Source organism: Callithrix jacchus, chromosome 11 (genome assembly GCF_049354715.1).
Source record: "Callithrix jacchus isolate 240 chromosome 11, calJac240_pri, whole genome shotgun sequence".
Lineage (NCBI taxonomy): Eukaryota > Metazoa > Chordata > Mammalia > Primates > Cebidae > Callithrix > Callithrix jacchus.
This window is the reverse complement of record NC_133512.1, coordinates 103,284,392-103,309,133: the sequence shown is the minus strand read 5'-3', so window position 1 is coordinate 103,309,133 and position 24,742 is coordinate 103,284,392. Positions and strand designations below refer to the sequence as shown.

At 41.7% G+C, this 24,742-nt stretch overlaps 1 protein-coding gene and 1 pseudogene across 14 annotated transcripts in view; one reads left to right on the top strand and one right to left on the bottom strand.

Moving 5' to 3' along the window:
* The first annotated feature begins 18,887 nt into the window (after positions 1 to 18,887).
* LOC118144004 (U6atac minor spliceosomal RNA) lies at positions 18,888 to 19,032 on the top strand (annotated as a pseudogene).
* A 123-nt stretch (positions 19,033 to 19,155) lies between these two features.
* TPK1 (thiamin pyrophosphokinase 1) overlaps positions 19,156 to 24,742 on the bottom strand; it is a 398,562-nt gene continuing 392,975 nt past the window's right edge. For 13 of the 14 annotated variants that reach the window (XM_054237592.2, XM_054237593.2, XM_078343570.1 and 10 more), the window contains one exon: positions 19,156 to 20,896. In XM_054237592.2, the coding sequence (XP_054093567.1) occupies positions 20,757 to 20,896 (140 nt within the window). In that variant the 3' untranslated portion in view covers positions 19,156 to 20,756. The remainder of the gene's footprint in view (positions 20,897 to 24,742) is intronic. The other variant, XM_054237598.2, reaches the window with a different exon arrangement.

Sequence of the window (24,742 nt, the reverse complement as noted above, 5' to 3'; positions counted from 1 at the left end):
AAGTATAGGGATGCTCTCCTGAGGTACAGAAGGAAAGGTCTGGTAGCTAAGGTAAAGCACAAATCAAATTTATTAGAGGTGTCCACAGTCAGCAGTGGTGGTCTTCTTGCTGGTCTTGCCATTCCTGGAACAGAAGCACTCCATGCTTCCATAATATTCATGCCATCTTTAACTCTGCCAAAGACCACATACTTGCCATCCAGCCACTTTGTCTTGGCCATGCAGATGAAAAACTGAGTGAGAACTATTTGTGGCTGGGTCCACTGAGCCAGCTTGCATTTGCCATGACAAGATGCCACGCTGTGCTATGTGTGTGTGAACACACAGGCAGATACATATTGTAATTATGCATCCTGGGTGATAGTATGTTCACACAGTCAAAACAGGTGATGGATTTGAAATGCAATTTGAACTTAATCATTTGGGTGAAGTGATTTCATAGACAACTAAACAAAAATGAACAACAATAACAAAAACTACCTCATTCCTAGTCTTGAGAATTAAATCATTTGAATGCACTGACTAAATAATGGGTGGTTCATAAATATGATTTGGGTGTGAAAGGTGTGAGAAAGGAGGGGCCTCCCCGGAGTTGGCACAGCTGTCAGGATGAGGTTCTCATCATCCACTTTCTCCCCATAGATGGACTTGCCACCTGTGTAATTATGGTGTGTGAAGTCACCACCCTGACACATACACCCTGGAATGATTCTGGAAAGCAAGAGCTCTCATAACCAAATCCTTTTTCTCAAGTGCCCAGAGCAAGACAGTCTTCTGCTGTCTTTGGAACGCTGTCTGCAAACAGCTCAAAGGAGATGCTGCCGCAGGGCTTGCTATGGGGATGTTGACCACTGTGAGGTTGAACACGCCTCTGGGGCAAGGGGCTCTGGTAGTGGGGGTGTCATATGCAAAGCCCCTCCCCCCGTGACTGTTTCATGTGTGTATTATGTGCTTGTGTGTTTGTAATCTGTGAATACTAAAGACCAATGCCCCATTTACACATTACTTCCTATTTGGTGAATAGAACTCTGTCTCATGTGTGAATGCTTAGGGTGAGGATAGGAGATGAACTCTGAGATCTGTGCTCTTGAGGCTTATCATGAAGCATTGCTAGGCCTAGGCTTAGAATAATGAAATACACCACCCATCTGTGAATGAATGACGTGGGCTCAGATGGTGAGCATCTCAGCAGCAGTTTGCACTAAAGGTTCTTGTGCTCCAAACATTACTGAGTTTGAGTTTCTCAACATGCTGGCGCATGACAGTGAAAGATCACATTCAATTTGATTCAGGTGTTATCAATAAAATAATCTATAAAGAAGTTGCAAAGTTGCCTGCAAGGGCATATTAAAATGAAGAAGCCAAGTTCTTTTCTTTTGAGATGGAGTCTTGCTCTTTTGACCAGGCTGGAGTGCAGGGGCACGATCTCGGCTCACTGCAACCTCTGCCTCTTGGATTCAAGGAATTCTCATGCCTCAGCCTTCCGAGTAGCTGGATTACAGCTGTGCAGCACCACACCTACCTAACTTTTGTATTTTTAGTAGAGACAGGGTTTTATCACATTGGCCAGGCTGGTTTTGAACTCCTGACCTCAGGTAATCTGCCCACATTGGCCTACCAAAGTGCTTGGATTACAGGTGTGAGCCACCATGCCCAGCCAGAAGCCAAGTGCTAATTGTGAGTTCTGTAAATACTTAGAGCTTTCTGATGTGGCTGTGGAATAGACTGGTGTCCAATAGAAATTTCTGTCCAATAGAATTTTCTGTGGTGATGGAAAAGTTCTAGAACTGCCCTGTTCAGACCAGTAGCCACTATATGTGGCTATTTAAATTTAAACTTTTTTTTTTGAGACGGAGTTTCACTCTTGTTACCCAGGCTGGAGTGCAATGGTAACTCGGCTCACTGCAACCTCCACCTCCTGGGTTCAGGCAATTCTCCTGCCTCAGCCTCCCGAGTAGCTGGGATTATAGACATGCGCCACCATGCCCAGCTAATTTTTTGTATCTTTAGTAGAGACGGGGTTTCACCATTTTGACCAGGATGGTCTCGATCTCATGACCTTGTGATCCACCCGCCTCGGCCTCCCAAAGTGCTGGGATTACAGGCTTGAGCCACCGCGCCTGGCCAAATTTAAACTTTTAATTAGAATTAAATACAATTTTAGTTCCTATGTCACACTAGCCACATTTCAAGTGCCTGGTAGACACATATGGTAGCAGCTTCCATATTGGATAGTTCTGGAATTAATAGAATCTTGTGTATAGGTGATCTTTATAGCTAGTATTTGGGAAATAGTTTTCAACTTCTCTGCTAACTCTGATAGATTAATTGACCAGAAGTGGCTGCCTGCAGCATTGTGTGGGAAGGACTTGCGATCATATCTAGAGACACTGAAAGAGAATGTTGTGGTAGATGCGAATTTCAGTGTGGGAATGAGGTGCAGTGCTATGCTTTATTTACCATTTCTCATTTTAAACTTTTCCTCACATCGGAGAGACCATGCATGTTGAGCAGACCTTTCAAAGCCTTGCTTCCCAGGTAATCCTGCTTCCCATCTATTCAGATCCGCTATCTCAAGGAGACCTCTGTTTCTACTCTTCATTAAGGATGGCAACAGTGAGTGCGCCGCATGTCCCTATTCCACAAATCACATACGGTCGCACACAGTGTGCTGTAGTTGATCAGCAAACTTGCCTGTTCTTTTCGCTCTTGCAGACTTATGTGTAAGATCCTCAGAGAAAAGTAAGGACATCGGAACTGGGCAGGTAATCCTTGATTAAAAGGAGGAGTAAATGGTGAAGGAAATAACCACTTTTTCTGTCCTCATTCCCCTATGAAATTTACTTATTTTTTCCCATTGAGAACAACAGTAGCATCTCTGGGAATATTATGGTGCCATGAACTAACATCTTCCTTTCTTTCCGTATTTTGAACCCTTGAGTGGTTTGTCTGGCCATCATACGTCATGATTTTTGAAAGAATTAAGTACATTGACCTTAGGCTTGCTGTTAGCATTTCTGTAGTTTGCTCAAGGACTTTATTTGGGGAAGCGGGGAGGAAAGGCTCATAAGAATAATTTCTTTTTATTTGACTCCCTTATTGTGTATGAGTCTAGTTTTCCTCCAATAGCTATGACCTTCTTACAGTGAGGGACCATAGCTTTGTATAATGATGTCTAGAAGAGAGGTTGACAAAAGCCAGCATGCAGTGTAGAATTTATTGAATTAAGGTGCCTGGGATTTAGCGGAAAGCCTTGTATTTAGGACTGTGTCGCTGATACACTATCTGATTTTCCCACCTCCACTGGCTGAATGAAGATTATCAGAGACATGAACCCAGTTCAGGCTGGACTGCCAGTAGCTACCCCAGAGTAGCCCTGGTACCCTCATAATGCCACTTGTATCAGTCCACATTTTTTTCAGTACTTCATCATTAGGATGCCCTTCACAGGGTTTGCAGATGGTGAGCCCACTGAACTGAGCTGAGCATATAGATGTGAGGTTTACAGTGTCTACTTAGCCAACAAGTAGTGGAAATATACATACTACTTCTATAGATGTGGAATATACACATTGTGGTTTTTAGTTAGGTTTTGCTGCCACCTGGTGGGCGAAGTTCTGCAGTATGCTCATTTCCTTGTCGAATACATAAATAAGACTGAAGTCATTAGTCACCTAACTGTATGCCTGGATGCCTGAGATACTCCAAAATAGTTCAGTTGCCTTAAGGGAATTAAAGGCTTGTAACTGTGGTTGTGTTAGGACATGTACCTTCTCTCTGCAAATATGATTGCTCATTAACGAAGTAAGACTCAGGCACCAGATTCTTTGTCTTCGAGGGTTCTCTCCAGCTCTGAGGTTGTGTCAGTCTTTACCTAGACTTTGAGAATAAATTTGAGGCCAGAATTATTAAGATTCTTATTGCCAGCTGGAGCAAACATGGGCCCTACCAATTCCGAGCCAGGTGTGAAATCTCCACCCACTCTTAGAACACATCTCATGGAACAAATTAGAACAGGAAGGAATCCTCATCTCCCTTTATCAGAAAATAGCCCTGTAGGCAAGGAGCATGTAAAAAAGTGGAATGGAAAAGCAGGCAAGGTAAGTTTTAACAGTGCTGAGCACCTGATAGATCTTCCTTAAGTTGATTCTTTTTTTGCCAGTGTCCAAAACACACACACGGAAAATGCTCTGCTTTCATTGGGTTGTGGAACAATCTAGGGTATAAGGAAGACATCTTGATCTTGTAGAATGACTTGTATAACAATACGTTGAATCAGGTTTATACCCTTTCCAGATTTCCTTGCTATCTTTTCCTGGGCCACTGGCTGCTGGCTCCATGGAGTCCCATCACTGCTGTCCCCTCACGGAACACCACTGTCTACCTTGTCTTCCTCCGTAGGTGAAGGCCCAGTTCTGTGGGCCTAGTGAGGTCAGGTGTGGGCACCAATGCCGCTGCAGCTTCCACTGTGCCAGGTTTAGTGAGAGCTATGCTGGAGCCTACCTTCCCCTAGGAGGGGCCAAGGGAGATCTCACTGAGGTGGCTGGACTCACCCTCCCCACGGGCTGCCTGGAAGAACCAGTGACAACCCTAGTGAAAGTGCAGGGGTAGGGACTGGGTCATAGGCAGAGGGGTTTGCTTGTGCAAAGGCCTTGGGAGAGCAAAGAGAGCTCAGAGAACTGCACGTTGTCTGCATGGCTGGAGTGTGACGAGCAGATGGGAGAGGAAGGCAGAGGACAGATGACACAAGGCTTTGCAGGTTGACCTTGAACTGTAGCCTGTGTCATTGGTAAGCTATGTCAGCAAACAAGTATTGCAAGCAGGTTTGTGGCTTAAGATCTGGTTGCCGGGTACAGACATGATTAGAGGGAGGCGAACTTGAGAAAGGGAGACAAGATAGGGATGGGGGAATGGAGACTAGAGATGATCGGACACTATGTGGTGGCAATTGACTTGCAGTCAGGTGACCAGAAGTCCTGTTCTGGCTCTGTCACTCACTTTGGTTGAATTATTTAAGCCTTCTGCTGCTGTTCCATGTTCTTATCTATGAGTCAGAGTCAAAACTACCTCAGCTGGGCGCTGTGGCTCATACTTGTAATCCCAGCACTTTGGGAGACCGAGGTAGGCAGATCACCTGAAGTCAGGAGTTCAAGACCAGCCTGGCCAACATGATAAAACCCCTTCTCTACTGAAAATACAAACATTAGCCAGGCCTGGTGGCACATACCTGTAATCCCAGCTACTTGGGAGGCTACGGCAGGAGAATCACTTGAACCTGGGAGGCAGAGGTTGCAGTGAGCCAAGATCGCACTGCTGCACTCCAGCCTGGGCCAAAAGAGCGCAACTCCGTCTTAATAAAACACAAAACAACCAGACAAAAAACAAACCAACAACAACAAAAAACTACTTTATTCCCAGTCTTGAGAATTAAATAATTTGAATGCTCTTACTAAACAATAGGTTCATAAATATGATTTGGGTGTGAAAGATGTGAGGAAGGAGTGGCCTCCCCACGTTGGCACAGCTGTCAGGCCAGCTGAGCACAGCCATCACCAAGGCCTCCCTAAAGTAGACCCTATGTTTTCTCAAGATAACCAGTGATTTACTTGAATAGAAGGAGGGTTATCTTTAAATACTGCCTCCACAGGTTTAAGGGGCCAGAACTATTGCCAGTGATAGAAATGTCAACACCAAAAAGGCGGGCGGGACACTGGGAACAGCAGCGTCAGAACGTGCCAGCTGGCATTTGCTGCACGCTGTGCCATGCGTGTGTGAACACACAGGCAGATACACATTGTAATTACTCATCCTGGGGTGATAGTATGTTCATACAGTCAAAACAGGTGATGGATATGAAATGCAATTTGAACTTAATCATTTGGGGGAGGTGATTTCACAGACGACTAATTTAGCAAACCATTTTTAAAGGGTTCTAATTAAAAATTGCCTGGGGTTATCGGTTGGCTGCCAGAACTGCAGAAAAATGGGCATGGAAAAATTTCAGTCCAGCGAATTATTGACTAAAGCATAAGACTCGATTACCATGTTGGGAATTTTTTAAATGGGGATATTTTCATTTGAAGCTTTTAATTTTTTTTTTTTAATTTATGGGAAGAATTATTGAGACACTAGAATTATTATTGAGAGAATAGAATCCAGGGGTGATGAAAACATAGTATCTTATTTGCTTTATTTTGTTCATCATTAATTAGTGTCATTAAGGCAAATACATTTTGCATACTAGATTGAGGAACCTTGGAGTTCTAGACTGTAGACCCTTAATTGTGTGAAATAGCATTGAAGCCTAAAACCCAAGTGGACCGTTACGGTGTTTATTTCAGACAGCAGAGTCTCAGGGTTTGATGAGAGCATTTAGTGTGCTGTGAGGGTGGCTGATGCAATTCTCCTTTGTGCTTTTTCACTTTCCTATATATATTTTAAAAGTTAGGTGTCCAGGAAATCTCAATAAGAATCAGACTGTAGGCCAGGTGTGCGGGCTCACGCCTGTAATCCCAGCACTTTGGCAGGCCAAGGTAGGCGGATCATAAGGTCAGGAGTTTGAGACCAGCCTGATCAAAATGGTGAAACCCCATCTCTACTAAAAATATAAAAATTAGCCAGGCGTGGTGATACACACCTGTCATCCCAGCCACTCAGGAGGCTGAGCTGGAGAATTGCTTGAACCCGGGAGTCGGAGGTTGCAGTGAGCCAAGATCATGTCACTGCACTCCAGGCTCAGCAACAGAGTGATGCTCCTCAAAAATAAATAAATAAGAATCAGACTGTAAGCTTTAAAGGGACAGACATCATGGTTTTATTCTGTGCTCAATTCCCAGTGCCTGGCACATGGGAAATTCTCAGCAGGCATTTGTTGAATGAAGGAATGTATCTGCCATGTTGCTGTAGAGCCTTGGGAAACATCTGTGAAAACAAAAATCCCTGCCCTCATGGCGGTTACATTCTAGCAAGGGGAAAAGGGACAACATAATAAATAAGTAAATGATGTGATATGCCAGGTGATGAATTCTCTGGAAAAAAATAAAATTAACACTAAGTAAGGGGCATTGAAAGTGTCAGGGATACGGTGGGGAGGAGCTGGGTTCATGGGCCTCTGTCTTTATTAAATAGGATGCTCCAAGGAGGCCTTGCTGAGAAAGCGAGATTTGAAAAATGATATGAGAATGGCAAGAGCCCAGGCTAGACCAACGTGGGAGGCGCATTCCAGGCAGAGAGAACAGCTAGTGCCAAGGCTGCAAGTAGTGTGACTGGGTGTGTCTGAGGAATGAGGAGGCCCGTGACGCTTGAGCAGAGTGAGCAGAGGCAGAGCAGAAAGTAAGATTAGAGAAGTCATGGGGGCAGTGAGTCAAGCCATCCAGGGCATTTCAGTCCATCGTAAAGACTTTGCCTTTCTTCCTAATCCTAAGTGGGATTTTAAGTAGAGAAATGGCATGACGGGATGTGGCCGCTGTGCTGAGAACTCAGTTAGGGAGGGGCTTTGGGTAGAAGCAGCAGCTGCTGGGAGGCTACTGCAGTAATTCACAAGAGAGACCACGTGGCCTGAACCAGAGTGATCATGACAGAGCCAGAAGGAGTTAAAGTACATTTTGAAAGCAGAACTAGCAAATGCAGGAGAAAGAGGAAATCAGAACGACCCAAGGCTTTGGGCTTGAAAACTAGAAGGATGGAATTACCAGCAATTGAGATGGGGTAGGTAGGAGGTGGCACAGGCTTTTGGGAGTGGAGTACAGGTTTAGTCTTGGATATGCTGAGTGTGAAAACTCCATCAGGTATCAGAGTGGAGATGACAAGCAGAGGATTCAGTATGAGACTTTCCATGCAGACATTGTTGGAGACCATATGTACTTGATGTGGCCGGTAAGGGTGAGCAGACAGGATGAAAAAGAAAAGAAGGAGGCCTTCCCTAGGAGCTGTCCTACATTAAAAGGCTGGAGGAAAAGATGAGGAGCCAGTGAAGGGTATATAGGAGACGGACTGGTGAGATAGAAGTAACATCAGGAGGGTGAAGAGTTTAGTGTCCTGGGAGTCAAGGGTAGAATGTGATATTTATATTAAATATTGATGAGCCCCATCAAGTCCATGAGGTCTGAGGCTTGACCACTGACTTTAGCAATATGGATGTCACCAGCACCCCATTGTTTTGGTGGAATTCGGAGGCCAGCGGATCCTCGGAGTGGGTTTAAGAGAGACACAGGAGGGGAAGTGGAGCTAGAGTACACTTCAACAACATTTAAGAGTATACTGCGAAGGAGAAGAAAAGAATGAGGTGGTGGCCCGGCCGGGTGCGGTGGCTCAAGCCTGTAATCCCAGCACTTTGGGAGGCCGAGGCAGGTGGATCACGAGGTCAAGAGATCGAGACCATCCTGGTCAACATGGTGAAACCCCGTCTCTACTAAAAAAAAAAAAATACAAAAAATTAGCTGGGCACGGTGGCACGTGCCTGTAATCCCAGCTACTCAGGAGGCTGAGGCAGGAGAATTGCCTGAACCCAGGAGGCGGAGGTTGCGGTGAGCCGAGATCGCGCCATTGCACTCCAGCCTGGGTAACAAGAGCGAAACTCTGCTCAAAAAAAAAAAAAAAAAAAAAAAAGAATGACATGGTGGCTGATAGAGGAAGTAGGGCCAGTAAAACAATTAAGGTAGTCATTTTTATGCCAGTGGGAATGATCCAGGAGAATGGGGGAAAAAACCCCATGATGTAGGAAAGAGAGGGGCAAATTGCAGGATTACCCTGAAGGGACAAGAAAGGAGAACTGGTCACAAGTGGATGGCCAGCTTTGATGGGAACGGTGGATAGTTCATCTATGGTAACAGGAGGAAAGGCAGCAGGGGCAGATGCTGGTGGGTGGAGAATGGGACAGAGTCTGAGTTCTTTTTTGCTACAGTTTTCTCAGAGAAGTTGAAAGCTAGGTCACCAAATGGAAGTGAGGAGTTGGGGGAGAGGTATGGAAAGTCTGAGGAAGAGGAGCAGCCATGAAATAGAAACAAGAAAGTGGAGGAATGAATGGACTGGGGACGTGCAGTGTAACTGTCAGGCATCATTAAAGGCCCACTAAAAAATTGTATTTGGATGTGTGCATGTAATTTTAAAGATCAGTCATCACAGTTGTCATTTTTTTTTTGAGATGGAGTTTCACTTCTGTTGCCCAGGCTGGAATGCAGTGGCGTGATCTTGGCTCACCATAACCTCTGCCTCCTAGGTTCAAGCAATTCTCCTGCCTAAGCCTCCCAAGTAGCTGGGATTACAGGCACATACCACCACACCTGGCTAATTCTGTAGTTTTAATAGAGACGGGGTTTCTCCATGTTGGTCAGGCTGGTCTTGAACATCTGACCTCAGATGATCTGCTCGCCTCAGCCTCCCAAAGTGCTGGGATTACTTGTCCAGCAATTTTCAGGTGCAGGAGAGGGAGAGGGTGGGATTGTGATAGGGTTTCACCCGGTGAGCCTGAGTCCGGGGGATAAGCAATGGCATGATTCTAACTGAAATGGAGTTTGCACAGATGCTTAATGATTGTCTGTTGAATGAATAAATGATTTAAGGAAAAGCTGAAATTTTATAAAAAAGGAAAAACATGTGCTTGTGAATAGTAAATTCTGAGAAATTGCAGAGTGAGTCAGACAATGAGGGTCTTCGTGCTGGCTGATGTTCTGTGCGCCCCAAAGGCCTCTGCCTATTCCTCTGTCCTTCTTCCTTGGCCTGCCTACACATTTCTATTCATGAGTACCTTGGAGAATCCGAAAGTGTCTGCCTCTGTGGGCCTCCTTGAGCTGCTTTGTTTCTGTGACTGTCTTCATAATGTTAGAAAATATTTTTATGAGAACATTTTACTGATAAGGCTTATTTTTTCTTCCATATATTTTAAGTCAAATACTGTTCTTAAAAATTCTGTTTTCTAAACATACATGTCACCTATTTTTACAAAATATAGGAAAATGTGGATAGATGTATAATGTAAACAATTCCCTGCAATATCATTATTCAAAAGCAACCATGTTAAGAGTACAATCTCTTCTGGTATTGGCTACTATTTACATAAATGTAATCAAACTGTACATATGCACTATATCCTTCTTTGTGCTCTTAATGTTAGTCTATTACAAATTTCTCACAAACATGGATGCATAAAAGCCTATCTTCCACTTCTATAGTAACTTTTGTGTTAATAATTTAAGGTAGGGGCCGGGCGGAGTGGCTCACACCTATAATCCCAGCACTTTGGGAGGCTGAGGCCGGGGGAGTCAACAGGTCAGGAGATGGAGACCATCCTGGCTAACACGATGAAACGATGAAACTCTGTCTCTACCAAAAATACAAAAAACTAGCCGGGCATGGTGGTGCGCACCTGTAATCCCAGCTACTCAGGAAGCTGAGGCAGGAGAATTGCTTGAACCTGGGAGGCGGAGGTTGCAGTGAGCTGAGATAACACCACTGCACTCCAGCCTGGGTGACAGAGTAAGGCTCTATCTCAAAAAAAAAAAAAGAAGAAGAACAATAATTTATGGTAGGCCGGGCACAGTGGCTCATGTCTGTAATGCCTGCACTTTGGGAGGCTGAGGTGGGTAAATCACCTGAGGTCAGGAGTTCGAGACCAGCCTGGTCAACATGGTGAAACTCCATCTCTACAAAAAATTAGCCAGGTGTGGTGATGGGCACCTGTAATCCCAGTTACTCGGAAGGCTGAGGCAGGAGAATCGCTTGAACCCTGGAAATGGAGTTTGCAGTGAGCCAAGATCATGCACTCCAGCCTGGGCAACAAGAGTGAAACTCCATCTCAAAATGAAACAAAACAAAACTATTAATTTAAGTTAATGCTGTCATTCCAAGTGGTTTAGAAAAGGGAAGCAGGCTTTCCATCCTCTCCTTTCCCTATCTGCTGTGCCCACAGTGAATGCCCCATTTTTGTACACTCTGCAGGCTTCCCTGCCTGCCTCTCCATGTACTTCTGCCTTTTTTTTTTTTTTCTCTTTCCATGTCCCTTTGACCCCTGGCTCTTTTCTCTGATTTGTCTCCTCTTCATTTAGCATAATGTAAGTTCTGTAAGGATATCCTTATACCCAAATGTCCTATAGCAGGTACTCAAATTTGTGTGTAAAGACAGTGATATGTCAACTTGGAATATCCCATTTAACTGGACTGTCTGCTTTGTTGAAAGTTAACTTCTAATAAAATGGCCAGGGTTAGTTTCCTGCCTGGGACTGTGGAACTCTCCACTACCCAGGGAAACTCATTTTTATCTACGTTGGAGCATCTACATTCTTACAGAGAGCAGTCTTCAGTCATAAATCTTCCACTTAGAAACCTAACTAGTAGATGCAGTATTGGTAAATTGGCCATGAGAATACATTTGCAAAAAATACAAAGTTAAGGTGGCCTATGATGATTTTAGCGAATCAGCATAATTTTAGAAGGAACAGTTACATCTATCCTTTCCCTCAAAATTCACGTAGCTAGAAAATCTTAGATTTCCTGGGGAGTTACTCAACACAGAACCTTGGAGATTAATTTGGAGGCCAGACCCCCCACAAGCATTTGTCTAGCCTCAGACTGAACACTTCTGTTGCCAGGAGCTTGCCTTGTCTAGTGGGAATGGGTCTGTTCTGTAGTTGTTGGATGAAAAATTGTTAGCAGAGTCTTTTTTACCTTAGGATGAAAAGCGCCTCCCACAAAGTCAACATAAAGGTGCTGGTATATGAAATTTATAAGGGAGGCTAAAGTATCAATAATTGGAAACTTTAGTAACTTGAGGTTTCCGTAATTTCTCGAATTCTTTGTAGTAGTCAACCCATTTATCCCATCCCCTTTAACGCTAACATTATTTGCTTAATTTTAGTTCTGTGAAGCTTTGGCTCTTATAGATGACACATCTACCCAAGAGAAAGGTTAAGCCTTAGAGCAAACATGTGGAAAGTTTTCATTCCTCAAAACAAGAATAAATAAGAGTAGTCTCAATATGACTAACATTATTAATGTATTTATATGGGTACATAATTATTAGCAATATCTAATCTAGAGAAGAAATTGTAACAATGATTTGTGTATCCACTGCTTAAAATTTAGGGCAATTTTTTCTTGTGCAAAACGTACTTTCTTCCTAATAAAAAATCCTACATCTTTCAAGCCTTAAAATGTATATATTGGCTTCTTCATGATTTAATTCATGACTCTTTCCTCGTGAAACTCACTGCTCAATGCCACTGACATGCAAATATACCAACTGACCATGTTGCTCAGTTCCTTGCAGTAGAATTGAATAAAAACTTGGATTAAAAGGTCAACTTTAAAATATGCATAATAAATTTGCAGACTAAAAGCTATCCCCACAACTTTCTGCATCATTTCTCTTCATCTCATTATTCATGTAGGCTGCCCTGAATTTTAAGGAATGCAAATAAAAGAGCAGAATGTGTGGAGCACTGGGGCCTAGGACTTTTTTTTCATGAATAAGGAACTAAAGGTAGAGTGAATGGTGTTTCTTAAATAATTAAGTTGCTATGGTGGAGAGAGTATTGATGGGTACTTACGTATTTTCTGTAGCACAAAAAAGTAAAAGTCATGTATTACTCTAAGGAATCCTTTATTCTATGTCTTTCATATATTTGGTCCAATGGTTATAGTATTGAAAGCCTCATTACTTCAAAATGATTATTTTTAAAATTTCCTAACCTATGATACTAAAATTACTGGGGTTATTCAGCAAGTTTTAGCGGGACAAAGCCTGAGGATTTCTATAAGGAAGAGGTGAGTAGAATGTCATAATATTACACAGGAAGTTTCCTCATGCGTTCTACAAATAGTTGCTGAGTAACCATATGTGTTAATAAATGTGATACAAAGATGACTTTTTTGGAAGGAATGAGATCATGTCCTTTCCAGGGACATGGATGGAGCTGGAAGCCATCATCCTCAGCAAACTAACACAGGAACAGAAAACCAAACACCACATGTTCTCACTCTTAAGTGGGAATTAACAATGAGAACACGTGGACACAGGGAGGGGAACATCATGCACGAGGGCCTGTTGGGGGGTGGGGGACAATGGGAGGGAGAGCATTAGGGCAATTGCCTAATGCATGTGGGGCTTAAAACATAGATGACAGGTTGATGGGTGCAGCAAAACACCATGGCACATGTATATCTATGTAACAAACCTGCATGTTCTGCACATGTATCCCAGGAACATAAAAAGTAAAAGGATAATTATTTTAAAAAAATAATTCTAACTCAAAGACAAAAATGAGCTATTATAAAATAAAGAATTCTAACTCAAAACAATAGGTAACTTTTTTGGGAGGCCGAGGCAGGCAGATTGTTCGAGCTTAGGAGTTCAAGACCAGCCTGGACAACATGAAGAAACCCCCATCTCTGCAAAAAAATCTGCCCCCCCCCCAAAAAAAAATAGCCAGGTATGATGGCTCATGCCTGTAATCCCAGCTCCTCAGGAGACTGAGGCATGAGAATCACTTGAACTCAGGAGGTGGATGTTGCAGTGAGCCAAGACTGTGCCACTTGCACTCTGGCCTGGGTTGGAGAGAATGAGACCCTGCCACAAAAAAAAAAAAATTAACTTTTTTGGATAAATTTTTTGTGGCCTTAGTTTTCCAAAAGTTAGCTAACAGTGAAATTTATTTATTTGAAAACACTGAATCCAAATCACAAATAATGAGATTGGGCATAGGGAATTCAGTTGCAGACAACATAGTGTTCTTTTTTATGGGTTTAGACTCCTCAGGCTAATTTCAATGCACATTAAAGGTTTAATTTGTGAAACAAGTAAATTTAAAGACAAGTAAAGAAAATATTAGAATCGAATGCCAAGGTCTCAAAGTCTTTGAAAATCACATTGTACGCTTGTCATCCACTTCAACTCATGACAGCCATGGTCATGCCTTAAACCTCCAAATCTAGAAATCACTGCAGCTACAAGATTTCTAACTCTGATCATTTTCTCTTAACTTCTTACTTCTTCCATTTTTCCTGTTAAATGAGGTCAGTTAAAGATGCTCTTCACTTGCTAGGCATGGTGGCACATGCCTGTTAATCCTAGTTATTTGGGAGACTGAGACGAGAGGATCCCTTGAGTCTGGGAGTTCAAAGCCAATTGGGGCAACGTAGGAAGAACCTTCTACTAAAAAAGAGAAAATATCTATGCCCTCTTCATATTTACTTTTTATTTTTTTTTTGAGACGGAGTCTTGCTCTGTCACCTGGGCTAGAGTGTAGTGGCGTGATTTCAGCTCACTGCAATCTCTGCCTCCTGGGTTCAAGTGATTTTCCTGCCTCACCCTCCCCAATAGCTGGGATTACAGGTGCATGCCACCATGCCCAGCTAATTGTTGTACTTTCAGTAAGAGACGAGGTTTCACTGTGTTGGTCAGGCTGTTCTCGAACTCCTGACCTCATGATCTGCCTGTTTTGGCCTCCCAAAGTGAGGTGTGAGCCACCGTGCCCAGCCTACTTTGACTTACTCTTTGAGCCTACACTAATATTCTAAACCTCTGTGATTACTTGCCTTATGCTTTTCATGTTCCCTTAGCTGTCCATTTTGAGGAGCTTAAAATTGCTTGGCCTTTTGATTGTCCTTTGTTACCAGCTGAATGTTTTGCCTTGGACAATGCCTTTAAGCCTGGCCTTGCCACTGGAATATCACTTTCTTCTTCAGACATGTGAACAAGGAAGGATACAACCAGATCTAACCAGACTAGGTTTAGGATATTTATCTTTTTTTTTTTCTTTCTTTCTTCCTTTTTTTTTTTTGAGAGGCTGAGATAGAAGAATCGCTTGAACCAGGGAGGTGGAGGTTGCAGTGAGCCGAGATCACGCCACTGCATTCTAGCCTGGGTGACAGAGCGAGACTCCATCTTAAAAAAAAAAAAAAAAAAAAAAAAAGAGTGAGAGATTAAAGAGATAAAAGCAAGAAAAAGGGAGTCAAAAAGGACATTAAGATAAACAGTTGCTCAAGGTAAAATAATCAATGGCATTAACAGGTACAGAAATTCAATCTCTCTAAGGCAGCAAAAAGAAGGGCCCAGGCTGGCAGCTTACAACTTGGGGTAAAGGCAGTACAGGTCCAAGTAGAAGTTTTAGTAGCAAGGCAAAGGAAGCACCTGTGTGTGAGCACGTGTGTGGAGGATGACTACACGTGGGTGAGACAACATGGTGGAGCCAACCGACATGTCCTTACACAAGTCAAGAATCAGCCTTAGCTCTTCCTCACCTACCTCTTACTGAACCCAAGCCATTCACACTTAGGATATTTATCTTTCAAATTGAGGAACCCATTCAAGGGCAACATGAACATACAGAAGCTGCTTGATATGTGATGCTGTTGTGTCCCAGTGAACCCATCTTAAGTTGAAAATGTGGTTAAGGCAAAAATGCACTTAATACACCTAACCTACCAAACATCACGGCTTAGCCTGGCCTACCTTAAACGTGCTTAGAACACGTATATTACCCCATAGCTGGGCAAAATAATCTAACCCCAAAACCTATCATAATTAGGTTATTATAAAGAATTTTACATCAAAAGTCAAAATTTGAAGTAAGGTTTCTAGTGAATTCTAGCTTTCACGCTATTAGTAAGTTGAAAAATCGTGACTCAAACGATTGTGAGTTAGGGACTGTTTGTATCTACTTTAAATCTTGGACAGTCAGGGAACAAGGAAAGAAAGAACAATAGTTTCCAGGGACTAGAGAAGCAGGTCAGTATACTCCTTCAGCACGGGGACAAGTGGGGAATTTAGTTCTTGCACCAGTGGTCCTGCACAAATATTTACTGCTCACTTGCTACAGACAAGGCCTTATTCTAGGAATAGGAGATACGGCAGATGACAAAGTCCAGGACCTCAAGGGATTCATATTCTAGAATATTCATAACAAAAGTATGCCATTCAGATGAAACTCTGCTTAAGTCTTGCAGAATTTTATTGTCATAATTTCTCATGTTTATTGTTCAAAAATACAGTTGCCTCTTAAATACTCGCTAGACTTTAGGCTTTAGAGAAATGTTATGGTATGATTTGCCCCCCCTACGTTTATCAGTTCCTTTGACTATTAGTTAAAAACACTTTTCTGCCTCTGGACTCTGTATATACCTTTGGTTTCTTAGTTCTCAGGCAGCAGATATGGGCCCATAGTGAGAAATTTCCTGCTCTTCAGCTGTGGGTGATCTCAGGGCCTTGCTTATGTTTTTGAAGTTATTTGCAGGGATGGAATTAGTTTTTATTTGTCGTGTACAAAGTCCTTGCTTTCGGCAGTCAAGTTAACTAGTCCTTGGATCTATTTACTTCCCCGTGGCCTGTGAAAAAGAGGATGTTTCCAGGACCTCTTTGCTGGGTTGTAACCAGAGCTGTTTTGTGCACTACTCTGAGCCTCCAGGGATGCCAAGCCAATGGAGAATAATTGATCAAGGCTGCCTGGAGAACTGTTTTGAGATGGATTCTGAGGCTCAGGCTGGGACTCGTCAGAAAAGAAAATTATGATTGATAAGTGAAATCTGCTGTGGGCAAGGAAGGGCAAACTCGTACGGTACATGCCAGGAATTTTCGAATCGGTATGTGACTCCCAAGAAAGGCTTGACCTTGTAGCTTCAATTTTAATCTCCACAGGTATAAGGATAATTCATTTTATTTTGAATAGAACACTCTAAAGACAACCTAAATAATCTAATACCCCTGCCCATTTCCTAAGAGGGTTGTATTGATTTATTCCCAAATAGGATCATACTCAACCTGCTGTCACTGGTAGGTTATTTCTCTTAACACACATATAAGAATAAAAGCTATTAATAGTTTGGTGATAAAGGCCGTGAAACAAACACCAAGACCAGGAGTAGAAAAATGTTGCGTGTCTGACCTTGGTTACATTATGAGCAAATAAGCTGAAATATCTCCAGATGTAGTCTTGCTCAAATATGCCAGTTTTAAATAATTTATTTATATCATTTAAATTTTGAAATGCATTTTAAAAGTACTTTGATAATGGGGTATCTTAATTCTTTGATGGGATTTTTTAAAGCTACACTCCTATTGTCCTATATGGAAAAAAATGAACACTCAATGCAGAACACTTGCATGCATACACACACACACACACACACACACACGCAAACACACACACATGCACACACACACACATTTTTTTAAAAAGATACCTTGGCTGGGTGTGGTGGTTCACACCTGTAATCCCAGCACTTTAGGAGGCCGAGGTGGACAGATCATCTGAGGTCAGGAGTTTGAGACCAACTTGACCAACATGGAGAGACCCCCGTCTCTACTAAAAATACAAAAATTAGCTGGGCATGGTGGTGTGTGCCTGTAATCCCAGCTACTCAGGAGGCTGAGGCAGGAGAGTCACTTGAACCCGGGAGGCAGAGGTTGTGGTGAGCTGAGATGGCACCACTGCACTCCAGCCTAGGCAACAAAAGCAAAACTCCGTCTCAAAAAAAAAAAAAAAAAATAGGTACCTTTATGCATTTTGCTCTTCCCTTAGGTGTTCTTTTTCCAATCTAGAAAATATTTCTGGATGTTTTTCAATTTAGAATAAAAATACTGAAGTACGCACGTTTTATTGTGTACGTGTGCATCTATGGACTGGGTCACAAGCTGAGATGTATTTCTAGTGGGCCATGGTAAATATAGTTTGAAAGTTACCATTCTGACCATACCCCTCTCAAAATCACAGAGCCTTAGAGGAGAGAAGGACAGCTTCTTGCTGTGTACTGACGTGACATATATCATTGGTCTCAATCACGCCAGGTCTATGTGCCGCTTTCTTTTCACATTTCAAGTAAAACTTTGGAGAAAGTTTGCGCAGCAGTAGTAGGCAAGGTCTGCACCACACACAGAAGCATAGCCAAAATGCATTCCACACGCAGAGAAGCGTGACACCCAAGTTTGAGAATTTACCTTTAGGAATGCCCCAGGCTGTGTCCACCTCTTTCTGCTCTGAGTGATGGTCACCAATGGCCCCCTGTAGCCCCAGTTCCTTGAACCACACATATAACTTATTACATGTCATGGTCACGTGTGACTCCAACCAGGTTGCAATAGCTCTAGCCATTTTCAGATTTTCCCTTCTTTCAAAAGATAAGTGAGATCATAGCATGTTTTCACTAGTCAGTGATTTAGGTAGCCAGATGATATTTGGGCGTGACAATCACTAGATTTATAAGTGCTATAAATCTGACCCATAGAAATAAGAAAGTGACTGAGTCAGAAGGTTAGAGTGCACCTGTCACTTTGCCAGCAGGGCCCAATCTGCAGTCTCTTTTATGGCTACAAGCTGGAGGTCAGGATCTGAGCTGACCAGGGTTGAAAGAAGAGGGACTTCTCGGGAGGCTCAGATAGTTCACTGGGTGCATCTGAGAGCTCACCATATGTAGACTTGTATTGTTATAAACATAAGTGGAAACTTCACTGCCATGGTGGGGTGGCACATAAAGAGAAAAAAACACTTAGTAGGTTTAAGGAATAGGAAGGGGTCAAATATAGTCATCCCTTGATATCTGCAAGAATTGGTTCCAGGACAACCTCCCCAAACCCCAACCTGCAGATACCACAATCTGTGGATGGCATACTTAAGTCCCTGATATAAAATGATGTGGTATTTGCATATAATCCATGTACACCTCCTGTATATGTTAAATCATGTTTAGATTACTTGTAATACCCAATACAATATAAATGCTAAGTAAACAGTTGTTGTACTGTATTGTTTAGGAAATAATGACAAGAAAAATGTCTGTATGTGTTCAGTACAGATGCAACCATTCTTTTCTTTATAATTATTTTCATTCCATGATTGACTGAATCTATGAATGTGGAACCCACTGATATGGAGGGCTGACTGTAGTAAAACCAGCACCTACCGTTGTATGAAAGGAGAGAAGAGTAGCACTCCTGTTGACAAGGATGGAAGAGGCCCCCGGGCCTGACAACACACATATGGTTAAAACCAGCACCTCATTCCTCAGTCACCTGGGAGGAAATGGGAATGGGGGCCTATGTTTTAAAAGAATCCCTTCTGTGGGCCCCCAATGGCTACAGCCTGATACACAGGTGGTGAAGTGAGATAAGTCTCAATGCTTTTTTTTTATTCCCCACCCCCGAATATTTACTAAGCTTCAGCAAACTACTTTTTTTTTTTGATAAGTATCCATTTATTGACACGGGTAACCTTTTCAGGGCAAATAGAACATGCATTCTTTGGTAGTAAAATTTTAAAATTATAGATAAATTTCTTTTATATATTATGAATATATTTCTAGTAATGAATATATAATTAGTCTTCAGAAACTGAAGATGGAAATATGGCTGACCCTCAAGTTCCAGTTAAGCAGAAAGTAATGACAAGGGCCAAAAATGCCACAGTCACGTGGGCCATTGCTCCTTTCATTCTCTACAGACAACCTGAGTGTCACATTGTCATAGCACCAAGGAGAAAACAGTTGCTGGTCACTTTTCTTACAGCAACACAGGGATTTGTGTACATAAAACATGTTGGACAGGTCCTTCTTCAATCACGGTTTGTATGTCAATTGTTGGCTTCATAAAACAGAGAAAAGTGGAAAGAAGATAGAAGATGGTCTCTTTACAAAAGAAAGCTGAATACATTTTGATGCACCAGGTTGTTTAGGCTAAGTCAGTCACTGTGTATTATCAGCCCCATGACTGCTAAGTGTCAGTATTTAGAATCTCAGTGTGGGAAGAACCTCGGACGCCATCAGTCCAACTGCTTCCATTTCACAGCTAAGGAAAGGGGTCTGGAAACGTAGGCAAAGAGCAGACCGGGATGCGAGCGCAGGCTTTGGAGTTAGGCTCCTTAGTGTGTGATGTTCATGGACCCCATAGACAAACTCATTTTCTGGCAGTGTGAATTCACTTCTGGTCTTTAAACCAACAGTTTTTCAGTCTAAGGTGTGCTAGATAATGATTCAGTTTTTATGCTTAAGTTTCCTCTGCACAACTTTTTCCATCTAGGTTGTGATGATGGGACCGTCAGCCCCCTACACTTTTGCATACTTACTTTCGAATCTGGGGGTTAATGTGTGAGTAGGGCCCCATGAACCATCATTTATCTTTCATATCATTTCTCTTTTTACCTATTGCTCACATAACTATTTTAAAATTCAACAATTAGGTTAATTATTAACTTCATCATGTTAGGATGTTAATAAAAAATCATGTTAGGAATTAAAGGAATTGGGTAAATGATTCTTGACTGATTTAAAAAAGACAATACCAAAGACAGCAATAAGGTCAGAGTGGCCTGGTGCACCTCTAACACCCCAATCTCTGAAAGGAATTTTTTTTTTCAGCAAAAGGTAATGTATATAGAAAATGAAATCTAAAAGATACTCAGAGGTAGCCCTTGTCGTTAGACATTTAAGAATGTTCTAGACTCCAAGAGGAACCCCAACAGAGTTTTCTCTGCTTCAAATTAAAAACAATTTTCTGGAATGATTAATAACATAAGAATAATAATCAGTACTGAATTGTATAGTGGAATGATCCCCATTAGGTTCCAACCGTTAGTTTATCTGCTTTCTTAGCATGTATCTTTCCCACCACTATAAAACTGACATCTCTCATTTACAATGTTACCTGTATTATCTAAACCCTAATATCTTTAAACCCAGTGGACTTCCCCTAGACAGGTTTAGATTCCTGCAAACCCAGGTGAATCGTTCTTGTTGAGCAATGAACTGTTGACAGATGAGGTAAGGCAGAGGCATGCTTATGGGCGCCAGTCGACAGGTTGGTTTTTGATGGCCATGGTCCAGAGGAGTGGGTGGTCAGTTTCCACAGTCACAACACCAGACCCGTCGTAGGTATTGGAAGTGCTGACCAGTGTTCCAAAAGCAAGCACATCATTTGCTGTAAGAAAATAAAGGGAAAAAATTAGCAACTATTTTTTTCTTCCTCCAGTGTAGATTAACTTCGCCACTTACCAAAAAGCAAGTAAGCTTTTGTAACTTTAATAAAATATATATATATCAATGTGGGATAGGTGAAATATATGATGTACAGCTTTAAAATGGGAAATTTCTATAACTTGCTGTAAACGTTCTTCCTGGAATTGGTTATTGGTTTCTTACCATTTTGGGTTATATATCATTTTCAATATTAAATTTTATTAAAATCTTTTTCTTTTTTACAATTATAAAACCAAAACCTGTATTTGTAATGTGCTACTTACTTCCTTGCCTGAGTAAAATTTTAGTTTCTATTGGTAATTCAGAATTAAGATTTAATATGTTATTAAGCTCTATAAAGATACAGTTTTAGCTTCAGGTATAAATGACATCAGACAGACAGCAAATTACCTAAAAAAAAAGCATTTGATTTTGGTCATTGTTTTCTCATGAAGTAAAAAAACAATCCAAAGCAAATGCAGCTTACTTTCTGTAAAATTGACAGAAGTTCAAAGGTCAAAGCCAATTTTGAAATATGTAATCTTGAGCAAGTGACTTAAGCTCAGCTATAAAGTGACGGCAAGAGGTGACAAGATAATCCTTTAAACTACTTATCAAAGTAAAAGCCTTATGAATTAAGATTAGAATTCATATATTTACGCATTTCACTTATATATACATATAAATATATTTTTTATTTTTCTAACAAGTTAAGGCTTAGGCACAAATCGGTAACTTCACTTCTCTTTGCTTACACAGGAGCAGTTTACTTAATCAACATGACCCTAAACTCACAGCTGTCCTATAAGCATTCCTTGGTAATCAATATTATTTTCTTTACCAAAATTCAGAGAGAAAACTGAACAAATGTTACGGAGCCAAAATTACCAGAGTCAGAAGAGGCCCCTTTTCCTTCAGACAAAAACCTATGAAGTTATACACACTGCTTTGGAGGAAATAAATCAGTTACAATGCTCACTTCCCACTAGAGGGAGCCTCCTATCTTTCTGAGGAAATCTTGAAAAGGCAATTTAAAAATTCAGGAATGGTAATGCAAGATAATGTGTCATCAGTATTAGCAGTTCACAGTTTATGTACTAACACTCACACTATTTTCATAGTTATTAACATTTTTACTAATGCAAACATAAAAGTAAAGCTACACAGGAATACAGAGTGAATCTCATGTGAATATTGCCACGATACAAACTTCAACAGAAGAGGCTCTTAACTCTTGAGTCATTTGGGCCTTCCGTGAGATGATGTTTCTGAACACTGGTGATATACACATAAATATGTATAGATATAGACACTGTTACATAGTTGGTAGAGTAGGGTGGTGATCTTGGGGGGATTCACAGCAAAGTCAGTTGAAATCTCTACCTCTCCTGAATGGTGGTCTTGCCTGGAATGGGGTGCTTACCAGGTAGCTTACTGAGACCTATGCCAGGCCTAGGGTTTCAAGGTTTTTCCAACATCCCAGAGGGAGGGAGTCAGGGAGCACTTCACACCCCTTCACTGTGAAGGCAATCTTGAGTGCGTCAGTCGGCCGGCCAACTTTAAAGTGGAAACTCCCTCATGAAGAACCGTGCATACACAACCCCACTTGAATTTGATACATACATTACATGATTCTAGAAACTGTATTAAAATCCTAGTTTTTACTTACACCCAAAGAACAGGAGTACAAAATTGCTTTTCCAAATTTATAGCTGCATATAAATTCCTTTCTGATTTTTGAAGCCAGACTATGGATTTCAGAATTTCAGATTATACATATTGGGTTTGCTAAGATACAGTTGTATCCTAATGAATTTCAAATGGGAAAATAATCAGTGGTTGTATTTGAGCATAAGAAGATGCAATTTTTTTTGAAGGAAACATTTTTTGAGTTTAGCTGTACTTGTAAATTATGTTTTTATTTTATTTTATAATATTTAAAGTTCCAACAAGACCAGCTACCAGTTACAATTTAAAGATAATGATTAAGTAGTTTTGATTATCTCTAATTTTATAGAAAGTATAATTAAAATCATGGAAAACTAAGATGAGTAAGTTGAGAGACAAAGTCATGAATTTAATTTCCTATGTCACTACAATTACTTTGGAATATATTTTCTTTTTTCCTTTTTTGAGATGGAGTCTTGCTCTTGTTGCCCAGGCTGGAGTGCAGTGGCGCGATCTCGGCTCACTGAAACCTCTGCCTCCCAGGTTCAAGCAATTCTCCTGCCTCAGCCTCCCGAGTAGCTGGGATTACAGGCACATGCCTCTGTGCCTGGCTAATCTTTTGTATTTTAGGAGAGATGGGGTTTCACCATGGTGCCTAGGCTGTTCTTGAACTCCTGAGCTCAGGAAATCCACCCACCTTGGCCTCCCAAAGTGCTAGGATTACAGGCATGAGCCACTATGCCTGGCCTGGAATATATTTTCTTCAAGTCAAAGAATCATATTTTTGGACAAAACCTTAAGGTGTCCCTTAGAAGAACAAAAATTTTTAAAGAAAATATTTGGAATTATGATGAACGCCCTCTACCCCAAGTAGCTGAAGGTCAATCATGACATAGGTACATGAAACTAGTAAAGAGACAACTGCGTACAGACAGGAGAAAAACAAATTACCTCTCCATTTCTACCCTGGAGGATTTGTCCAAAACTTTGGCTGGCTGAGCTATGGGAAGTCTGACTGGGATGTTTTAACCCTTTGTTTGCAGAGTAGAGTACAGCCAACCATAGTTGTTGAAAGACAACCAATCATCAGATCAAGTCATCAAGTCCGCCCCACCTTTTTTTTTTCTTTTTTTTTAAAGACAGAGTCTCACTCTGCTGCCCAGGCTAGAGTGTAGTGGCTCACTGCAACCTCCACCTCCCAGGTTCAAGTGATTCTTCTGCCTTGGCCTCCCGAGTGGCTGGGACTACAGGTGCATGCCACCACGCCTGAATATTTTTATTTTTATTTTTGTATTTTTAGTAGAGATGTAATTCCACCATATTGGCCAGGCTGGTCTTGAATTCTTGACCTCGTGATCTGCCCACCTCAGCCTCCCAAAGTGCCAGGATTACAGGTGTGATCCACTGCGCCTGGCCTCAAGTCCCATTTTTAAGAAAAGGCAAAAATAAATTACAGATCTATGTGCAAGCTTATAAGCAACCATATTTTGTGTGACAAACACATTGACATAGATTTTACAATTTTCATCCATTATCTCAGGCTGTTTTCATTCTCAAAGGTAAAAATGAGAATTAGCACTCAGTGTTCTGTTGTTTTCAGTGATGTCTTCTCAGCATTTTTGTAAAGCTGGAAAGACAGAGGACTACAAATCAAGAGCTGGCAAATTGGTGGATACCAATTATTCAATTCTTTGCTTTTCTTTCCCTTTTTTTTTTTTGAGATGGAATCTAGCTCTGGTGCCCAGGCTGGAGTGCAGTGGGTACACTTTTGGCTCACTGCAACCTCTGCTTCCCAGGTTCAAGTGATTCTCCTGCCTCAGCATCCTGAGTAGATGGGAATTCAGGTGCCTGCCACCAATGCCCAGCTAAGTTTTGTATTTTTAGTAGAGATGGGGTTTCATTTGTTGGCCAGGGTGGTCTCAAACTCCTGACCTTGTGATTTGCCTGCCTCGGCCTCCCAAAGTGCTGGGTTTACAAGCATGAGCCACAGCGCCCAGCCTATTCAACTCTTCTCAGTTAGTGGGGCTATTTGCCCCTGGTTTCTTGCACATCTTTCCTCCACAAGCGACATTAGTGAACTGTGGCCTCTTGGTTGGAGCTGGAAGCATGAAGGAGTGTTTTGCTAGGCCTCAGATGCTTT